This window comes from Microtus oregoni, unplaced genomic scaffold, assembly GCF_018167655.1.
Source record: "Microtus oregoni isolate MIOR12 unplaced genomic scaffold, Mior012 000025F_ref0000491, whole genome shotgun sequence".
NCBI lineage: Eukaryota > Metazoa > Chordata > Mammalia > Rodentia > Cricetidae > Microtus > Microtus oregoni.
Window position 1 is genome coordinate 23955084 of NW_024543084.1, and position 10070 is coordinate 23965153.

The 10070-nt window shown below is 53.3% G+C and overlaps 1 protein-coding gene across 2 annotated transcripts; it reads left to right on the forward strand.

Moving 5' to 3' along the window:
- Positions 1 to 1070: 1070 nt before the first annotated feature.
- Hapln4 (hyaluronan and proteoglycan link protein 4) lies at positions 1071 to 7883 on the forward strand. Of its 2 annotated transcripts, XM_041674931.1 has the most exons (5): positions 1071 to 1190; positions 1801 to 1921; positions 2151 to 2513; positions 4281 to 4604; positions 5603 to 7883. In XM_041674931.1, the coding sequence occupies exons 1-5, from the start codon at positions 1188 to 1190 to the stop codon at positions 5992 to 5994; spliced, it is 1203 nt and encodes a 400-aa protein (XP_041530865.1). In that variant the 5' UTR covers positions 1071 to 1187; the 3' UTR covers positions 5995 to 7883. The 2 variants fall into 2 exon arrangements, with proteins under 2 accessions (XP_041530865.1, XP_041530864.1); XM_041674930.1 differs by lacking the exon at positions 1071 to 1190 and having other exon boundaries at positions 1211 to 1921.
- The last annotated feature ends 2187 nt before the right edge of the window (positions 7884 to 10070 follow it).

Consider the following 10070-nt stretch of genomic DNA (forward strand, 5'->3'; position numbering starts at 1 on the left):
TGAGTGTTTTAGGGAGCTGGAGCAAGGGACCATCTTCTTGTACCCATGAGAGGGTGAGGCGCTCACAGTCACAGAGAGGCCAGGACACTAGGACACTCACAGTCAGCCTCTCGGTGGAATGCACCACTCCGTGTTCCAGACAGGAGGACTGAGGCTCTCAGTATGGCTGGCCACACGCATAAGGTCACACTGGGGAAGTCACAGCACAACCAGGGCTGTGGACGCAGCCCTTGGTAAAGTGCCCTGGCTTTGTCCCCAGCACTACATTAGCTTGCTGTGGTACACACCTGTCATCCCAGCACTGCGGAGGGAGAGGCAGAACCACCAGGACAAGATCGTCTTTGGCCATATAGCAAATTGGACACCAACCTGGACGACATTCTCACACCTCCACACATAAAAGGGTCAGGGACAATATGTCAGTCAATAATGTGCATGAGGACCCTAGTTCAAATCCCCCAATACTTGCGTAAAAGTAAGTGGCCGTGGCAACGACGTAAGGAAGTAGCCAGCACGGGGGTAAGGGAGTAAAGAAAGATTCTGCAGAGCCAGCAAGCTCCAGGTTCAGGTAGAAGCTGAGTGTAGTGTTGCATGCCTTTATTCGATACACAGTGAGCTCCAGGTTGTTTCAAACAAACAGGTAGAGAGTGAGGAAGACACCAAATGTTGACCTCTGAGCTACACTCGCTCGAACTCTCACACACAGGTGCACATACCACACACACACAGAGCACAGCATAACCAAATGGGGGCATCCAATGATTTCCACAGACTGCTGCCACTGGGCTCCACAGTCTAGCCTGAGACCGGAAGTGAAGATTCTGGTCCAAGGTCATACCTGGGCACAGCTGAGTTAGGGACTGGGCTCCAATCTAACGGGCTTACTTTTCAGGGCAACTGAAGCATGGAGTGCAAACTGAGGCCTGTGAGACTCGTCTGCTGGCCAAGATAGTCCTCACAGCTCGAAGGTCGCGATAGGTCAGGGTCATTATCACCACGTTCCCAGCTCAGCGCTGCCCGCCCCCTCCTGGCGCGGTGAGCACGCGCTGCCCCTTTAATGCCCCAAGTCCTCCTCCCCTTGCAGGCAAACGCCTGGATCGCACGGGCCCGCGGGACCGGCGGTCCAGAACGTTGTGCGCGTGCGCAGTTGGAAGCGCACTGGCGGCCCTGCGGGGGCCGCGAGCAGGATGGTGAGTGCAGTGGTGTACGGGGTTCGCGAACTCGCCTTTATCTCTCCCCCTCCCTCTCCCCTCTCTGCCTTTCTCCACCCTCTATTGTTTTTTTCTTGCCTCTTCTTTCTTTCTTTGGCACTTCCTCCCTCTCTGCTCCCCTTAATGTCTACCGCTTATTTTAGAGGGGGAGAAGGGAAAGTGCTCACTTTTTCTTTTTCCCTATCTCTCCCTACCAGTCTCTCCTTCCTCTGCCTCTGAGTCTCTTTTCTTCTGCATCTCTGTCTCTGCGTCTTTCTCTGGGTCTCCGTCTCTCCGTCTCTGTCTCTATGTCTGTCTCTCAGTAGTCCAATGTTCCCCCCCTCCTCCCGCACCTGTCTCGCTGTCCCCAGCCCCCGCTCACGCTGCCCAGCTTGCTGCAGTCTCCTGGCGCGCTGATAACCTTGCGGGCCCCGGTGCGGGCTGTTGCTCCCCCTCCCGTGCGCTCCGGTAGCGGGGGTGGGGACCTGAGAGAGGGCGAGAGGAGTCACCTGACGCTGGGACAGCTCCAAGGTTGAGACCCTTTTGGGAGGGCAAGACGAGCTGCGGAGGGTCTGGACACTAGAGCTGGATGCAGCTCCTGTGTCCACAGGCGTGCGCTCCGACGGCCCTCGGTCCCCACGCGCTCTGGGCCGTCGCCTGGGGACTCCTGCTGCTGGTCCCCGTACCTGTCGGGGCGCAGCGTGGCAGAAAGAAAGTCGTGCACGTGCTGGGTGAGTCTTGTGTGCAGCTCTGGTTCCCGGCCCTCTACCCGCCCCCCCCCCCCGGGACTGTGGGTAAGAGCGAACGACCGGGTTGGGGTAGGGTGGCGGGTTGCGGTGGTCCCTAACACTCGGTTTCTTCGGAGCTCCTTTCCTATCCTGGGCCTACATCACTTCTCTGGCATCACTTCTCTGGGTCCCTCCCTACCGCACCTTTGACCTTTGATTGGTCGCCCCACAGAGGGCGAATCCGGCTCAGTGGTGGTGCAGACGGCGCCCGGGCAGGTGGTGAGCCACCGCGGTGGCACCATCGTCTTACCCTGCCGTTACCATTACGAGGCGGCCGCTCAAGATCACGACGGCGTCCGCCTCAAGTGGACGAAGGTGGTAGACCCTTTGGCCTTCACCGATGTCTTCGTGGCTCTGGGTACCCAGCACAGAGCCTTTGGTCCCTACCGAGGGCGAGCCGAGCTACAGAACGACGGGCCCGGGGACGCCTCCCTGGTCCTCCGAAATGTCACCCTGCAGGACTATGGACGCTACGAGTGTGAGGTCACCAATGAGCTAGAGGATGACGCCGGCATAGTCAAGCTGGACCTGGAAGGTGACCGAAGCGTGGGCAGATGAGAAAGGGGGGACAGTGTGGGATAAACCGAATCAAGTTGGCACAGTAGAAATCTTACTAGACAGGGGAATAGTTCATTTAAAAATATTTATTACAGCTTTTATTGATATGTATATGTTTGAATGTGTGGTCAAGGCGTCCTGCCTCAGTTCCCTTGGAGCTGGAGTTGCAGGTGGTTGTACACTGCCTGAGGTCGGTGTGGGAAAACTCTCACTGCCCCTTGAAAGAGAAGCAAGAATTCTCCCTTCCCCCTTTCGAGACAGGGTCTCATTGTGTAGCCCTGGCTGTCCTGGAACTCACTCTCTATAGACCAGGCTGGCTTCAAATTCACAGAGAACCGGCTTGCCTCTGCCTCCCGAGTACTGTGATTAAAGGCCTTCAGAAAGTATTTTAACTGCTGAGCCATCTCTCTCTCCTGCCCTAGCTCTAAGATTAGGACAGGGCTTCATGGAGCCCATGTTGGCTTTGAACTCTTGATCTTCAAAGGAAAGTTTATTGAATTTGTGGTGTGTGTGTGTGTGTGTGTATGCATATGAGTGTGCATCTGCCATGGTGCTTGCATGGAGGTCACAAACAACTTACAGAACGGATTCTTTCCTTCTGCCAGTAGGTCCTGGAATAGTACTCAACTCCTCGGGCTTGCTGGCAAATCCCCTTACCCTCTGAGCCATTTTGCTGGTCTCTCTGAACACTTTAACGGTGGTAAATCATAGTAGCTGGCTTCCTTAGATGCTCTCTGTTTGCTAGCCACTTAGCTGAAGGGCGCTCTGGAGCTTCTGATTTAATTCCCCCAAATCCCCGAGGCAGATAGCTGTTAGCCAGGAGGTGAGCTCTGGCTGCAGGAGACTGGGCATCTGTGAGTCTAGGAAGCAACAAGTTCGGAGTAGTCACACTGAAGTTGCAACAGAAGCACTTTAAATATAAATACCGGCAAACTAAGGAGCTCAACACTCTGCCTAACTTTTCAGGAGCTAGTGTGGAGGAATCCAACGCTAGGAACAAGCATTTCCAGCTCCGTGGTCCCTTTGAGAAGGATTCTTTTTTTTTTTTTGATTATCAGAACATTGGGACTGAGGAGGGTTAAGAGTTGAGTTTATAGGGTGGTGGTGGCACATGCCTTTAACCCCAGCACTTGGGAGGTAGAGGCAGGTGAATCTCTGTGAGTTCAAGGCCAGCCTGGTCTAACAAGCTAGTTCTAGGAAAGCCAGGACTACACAGAAAAACCCTGTCTAGAAAAACCAAAACAAAACAAAACCAGCAACAACAAAAATAAACAAAAAATTGAGTTTTGAAGGATGAATAGGGCAGGTAGAAAAGGATAGAACATGAGCAAAGGTCTCCGACCATAGAAGAGAGTAAGTATGTTAAGGAGGAAGGACCAGTCCCAAGCATAAATCCAAGGATGTGTGTGAGCTGGCCAGAGGTGTGGCCAGACCCGAGGGCCAGAGAGAAGAATGAACTGGAAGGTTCTGGTTCATGTAAGGTGCATGAGAAACTGGGGTACCCTGATAGGTTCCCATTTGTTTTTGTTTTTTTTTTTTTTGTTTTTTTTTTTGTTTTTTTTTTTGGTTTTTTTTTTGGTTTTCGAGACAGGGTTTCTCTGTGGTTTTGGAGCCTGTCCTGGAACTAGCTTTTGTAGACCAGGCTGATCTCGAACTCACAGAGATCCGCCTGCCTCTGCCTCCCAAGTGCTGGGATTAAAGGCGCGCGCCACCACCGCCAGGCTTCCCATTTGCTTTCATCCAGGAGTGGTCTTCCCCTATCACCCTCGTGGAGGCCGCTACAAGATGACTTTCGTGGAAGCACAGCGAGCTTGCGCTGAACAGGATGGCATTCTGGCGTCCGCCGAGCAACTGCACGAAGCCTGGCGCGATGGCCTGGACTGGTGCAATGCAGGATGGTTGCGCGATGGCTCTGTGCAGTACCCAGTGAGCCAGGCCCGGGAGCCCTGTGGTGGGGCAGGGAGCAATGGGGCTGGTGAAGGCACCAACGGAGGCGTGCGCAATTATGGATATCGCCATAATGCTGAGGAACGCTATGATGCATTCTGCTTCACGTCCAACCTCCCTGGTGAGTTAAGCCCTTCTCTAGTAAAAGCTTAAGTCACGGCCTCTGGAAGGAAATCGCCCCGAGATTTTAGACCCACTTCTCTGAAGTGAGGCTCCACCCATAAATACATAGGTTCCACCGACCCACCCCCACCCTGTCCCCAGGGATCTTTTTCTCTTTCCTCCTAAGCATTATGCCCTCTCCCTGGGACAAGGCACACCCCTCAAGTTCAAATGACCCCTCCCTGAAGGGACACCTGCCTTACGTGCACAGGCTCTGACCCATGGAGGGTAGCCCCACTCCTGAGTGCATAGGTTCAGCCCCTAGAAGGAATTTTTCTCAAGCGCATATGCCCTGCCCCCTAAAAGAAAAGAAGATCCGAGAGCATAGTCCCCAATCCTTGCCCTCACCATTAGCCATAGGGCCTGGCAGATGGAGGGAAGTTTGTCTCAGAAACATAGACTCTTGTTTGTGCATAGGCCCCATCCCTAAGGGCACAGGCTCTTGAGTGAAGACCCCTTCCCCCATACTCGTACCATAGGCTCCGCCCAATGAGAGAGGCCCCGTTCAAGCGCATAGTCTCCCCCCACCCCTAGAGAAAGCCTGTCGGAAATGCAAAGGGCCTGCCCCGTGGTTGGAGGTCCATTTCAAGAGTTTAGACGATGCGCCCAAGAGCACAGATCCCTGCCTAATGACATAGGATCAGTGGCGAACACCTTCTCAAGTGGACTGAGACCGTCCTCACGTACATAGGCCCCGCCTCCAGGATCATTGACCCCACCCCTAAGTAATCAGGCCCCGCCCCCTCCGCCTTGCCCTGAGCTACTAGGAAGAAGACTTTCCAGAGCTGCCACAGCGGGGCAGTAAAATGCCGCATGGCACGGCTTCGCACTGGCAGAAGTCATTGGCAGGGAATGGGACGGACCCGGAGCTGGGAGCCTCAGGCTTCAGGAGCCCTGAGGGCCGAGCCCTGAGGGCCCAGCCCTGGCCTGGTGCTGACACGCCCCCGGGTCCCGCAGGACGCGTGTTCTTCCTGAAGCCTCTCCGACCAGTGGCCTTGGCCGGAGCAGCTCGCGCTTGCGCGGCTCGCGGTGCGACCGTGGCCAAGGTCGGGCAGCTGTTCGCCGCCTGGAAGCTACAGCTGTTGGACCGCTGCACTGTCGGCTGGCTGGCCGATGGCAGCGCGCGCTACCCCATCGTGAATCCGCGAACTCGCTGCGGGGGCCCCCGGCCGGGCGTCCGCAGCCTCGGTTTCCCCGACGCCTCACGACGTCTCTTCGGTGTCTATTGCTACCGCGCTCCAGGTGCCCCAGACCCGGCTCCAGGAGGCTGGGGCTGGGGCTGGGAGGGCGGAGGAGGCTGGGCAGGAGGGTCGAGGGACCCGGCTGCCTGGACCCCGCTGCGTGTCTAGGACTGCGAGGACGGGCGTTTGGGGATGTTGGTGGCTGATCCAGGGGCCCTGCACACCCCGTGGAGACAGACTACATAGCAGAGAACCTTTGAACACGCCACACCCCCGTGGTGTGCTGAAGGCTGACTCAACTACCTGTGGTCTTAGGACACTGGCCACACCTCCTGAGGTCTCCTTGATACACGACATACCCTGCAGTGCCCTGCAGGTTGACTGTGCCGCTCTCTGAGACACCCTGATAGTGGCCAAGCCCACTTTTTCTGGATAGTGGATGTCCTATCTTCGCGACTTTGTCTAGAAGAGCCTCCCTCCCCGCTCCCAACCCTCAGGATCTCAGTAGACCAACAGGACCCCACGGTTTCCTAAAAACCTTTCTGTGGCCTCCTGGAAAACAGTCCCTGTCAGTCACCTGGAGGCTGGACCCCCAGGGTTAACTGGAGACTGGCCACACAAACCCTCTGCCTTTCCCAGGAGCTGGAAAGCTGGTCTTAGACAGTCGACTGTCCACTGACTTTTCCTCATTACTTGGTGAAGAAACAGAAAACTATGAGTCAAAAGGTGGCCACGCCCTGTCCCGGCGGGTGGCGCAGAGGCTGGGTATTCCAGCTATTCCAGAGAGTCTAACTTTCCAGGGTAACATACCTAGTCCCCAGTCACTATAGAAGAGAGTCCCAACACCTCTGGCTTCATGGGAGAATGTCCCCAGCTGGCTCCCAGGAACAGTGGCCATGCCTACCCTCAGGTATTTCTCTGGCCAGAGATTAGACTCGCCTGAATGTCCCTTCGCAGGCTCCTTGGAGCTGTCACCAAAGACATCATTTCCTCCACCTGAACCCCCTGAAAATCTCACTTGCTATAGAGACATGCTGCTCGGCTTCTTACGATGACAAAGTCACTAGTGCGTCTCTACCTGTCCTCTCGCCCCTTACACCTGGTTCCACACTCTTCCTTTCTTACTGGCCTAGAGCCCAGTCACCTGCCACTCCATTTCCGAATGTCCCCATCCTGATGGACCACTATGGAGACTGTTTTCCCCACTGAGCCCTCAGGGGGACCCAGCATTCATTTCTCTAGGCTCTCCATGGAAACAAGCTGCCCCATTCCCAAGGTGCACCTCCCGTTCTTCTCATCCGTCCAAGTCCCTCCCGCAGACAGCTTGAACCTCACAGCTGTTGCCATGGAGATAACAGAACACCTGTCCCTCCAGGGTCCTGTCCTACTCAGTTGTCGCTATAGAGACCGTCAATGTCTCCATGACAACTGATCTGCAGCTCTCAGGAATTTCTTGCCAAGGGCAGAGTTCTGATTGGAGCTGCCTGCTGTGTTCCGGGGGGGGGGGGCAGACAGGGCTCTGCTTCTGGAGCAGCTGCCCACCACAGTTCATTTGCATGCTAACTCTAGGCAGGCAGCAGCTGTGCACAGGCCGCTACTGAAACCCCCTCCAGCATTTTAAATTATCACCTGTAGGTGAGAAAAGAGACTGTAGCTCTGCACAGGGTCAGAGCTTTCCTTCCCTGGAGATCAAGGAGAGTGGAATGTTCCTGAAACCACCAATTCAGTTTCCGAGGGACCATGTGTGTTCAAGGGTCAGAACCAACATGCAAAAACTGTATAGTCAGAGCCATCCCAGACGCAGGAGTTCCCAGCTCTGAGGTGCAGCTTGGAGTAGCAAGTGCCCTTGCCAGCACCCTGCTGCCTGCCCTGTTTTGCAAAGCCCACCCTTGAGTCTGGAAGCTGGGTGGCTGTGGGCTCAAGCCATACATTTTGTTGTAAAATGTTTGACCAAGTGACAGAACTTGACCAGGCTGTTTCCTCTCTGGACCAGGATTGCTCGGGGGTCACACAGCCCCGTGTTCAATAAACCTTTGTTTCTTTTGATGACTGAGAAACATGGCTGCCGTGCTCCTCTGTCTCTGTAGTGGGCTTCTCAGGCTGGGCTGGGAAGCAGCTGCCTCCTTCAGTGCCCACTCACCCAGAACAGGACCCTATGAAATACTCTGACCTCCTCAAGTGCGTAGTGGGATATGTGATAATAACCATCCTGTAATTTTAAAAATGGGTCCAGCTAGGATCTGGTTATAGAATTTAGGTAGCCGGGCTGGAGAGATGGCTCAGTGGTTAAGAGCATTTCCTGCTCTTCCAAAGGTCCTGAGTTCAATTCCCAGCAACCACATGGTGGCTCACAACCATCTGTAATAAGGTCTGGTGCTCTCTTCTGGCCTTCTGCATACACACAGATAGACTATTGTATACATAAAAAATAATAAATATTTTTTGTTTTATTTTATTATTATTATTTTTTTTTTTTTGGTTTTTCCGAGACAGGGTTTCTCTGTGGCTTTGGAGCCTGTCCTGGAACTAGCTCTTGTAGACCAGGCTGGTCTCGAACTCACAGAGATCCGCCTGCCTCTGCCTCTCAAGTGCTGGGATTAAAGGCGTGCGCCACCATCGCCCGGCAATAAATATTTTTTAAAAAAAGAATTTAGGTAGCCATCTATAATTTTTATTTTTACGTGTTTGTGTTTTGTCTGCACTACTATGCATATGCCTGCTGCCCCTGGAGGCCTGAAGAGGGAGTTGTATCCCCTACAACTAGAGTTATGGATAGTTGTGGATAGTTGAGCTTCAGTCCTCTGGAAGAGAAGCCAGTCTCTTAAACACTAAGCCATCTCTCCAGCCCTGAATTTTTATTTGTAAACGTTATTCATTCGCTTTTTTTAGTGTGTGGAGTGTGTATGAGTGGTCAGAGGACGCGCCTGAGTCTCGGGGGTTAACTAACATTCATGCAGTCCTGGACCAATCAGGGTTGCTCTGGGAAATGGGCCATACCATTGGCTGAACTGAGAGGGATGGCTCCACCCCTTCAGTTTCACCAAGTGAAAACAGGGAACTTAAGCTAGGAAAGAGAAAAGTCGGAAGCTGGATCCACTTCAGGGATGGGAAAAATTTATCTATAAGTTTATCCCACTCTGACCCATGCGGTTCCAGCACCCTAATCACCTTCCTAATAAGCTGAGTGTGCTGGCACACACTATTAGTGCCAGCGCTCTGGAGGTAGAGGCAGATAGATCTCGGAGTTCAAGACCCCCTTGGGCTGCAGCAATGGTTCTCAATCTGTGGATCTCGGCCCCTTCGGGAATCACAAATATTGACAATGATTCACAACAGTAGCAAAATTACTGTTACAAAACAGCAACAAAATAACTTTATGGTTGGAGTCACCTCAGCGTGAGGAGCCTATCAAAGCGTTAGGAAGGTTGACGACCACTGGTCTATAGAGCTAGTTTTAGGCTAGTTAAGGCTACATAGTAAGACACTACTTCAAAAAAGAAAACATCCTCCCCCCAAATAAACTAAGCCAAAGGCTTTAATTCCAGCACTCAGGAGGGAGAGGCAGTCCGATCTCTGTGAGTTCAAGGTCAGCCTGGTCTACAAGAGCTAGTTCCAGGACAGGCTCCGAAGCTACAGAGAAACCCTGTCTTGAAAAAAAACCAAAACTGGGATTAAAGGTGTGCGCCACCCTGCCTGGCCTCCTTTCCTGCTTTTGTCTCTTGTTTCTGACAGGGTCATACATAGCCCAGGCTCTTCTTGCTCACACCTCATGAGTGCTGGGGCAAGGGTTGTGCATGCTGCTTCTGTCTGTTGAGACGTGCGTGTTGGTCACGTTTCTTCTCTCTGTGACCAGATGCCAGGCAGAGCAAATTAAGGGAGAAAGGGTTTATTAGACTCTGAGATCGAGGATACAACCTGTCACAGTGGGGATGTCTCAATGGCAGGGGCATGAGGCAAGGGGCGCACTATGCCCCATCAGGAAGCAGAGTAATGAATGCTACCGGTCCCCGTTTTCTCTGTCTTTACACTGGTTTTGCTTTGTTTGTAAGATTTCTTTATTTTGTGGGGGAGGGGAGGACACATTTCATGGTCCCCTTATGGTTCTCCACTAATACCATGGGTTCAGGGAACTGAACTAAAACCATCAGACTTAGCCGCAAGCACCTTCGCCAGCAGAGCCATCTTGATGATGTTTTCAATAAATCAGTTTTCAGGATGACTTTGGTCTTTTCTCTGTCTGAAAC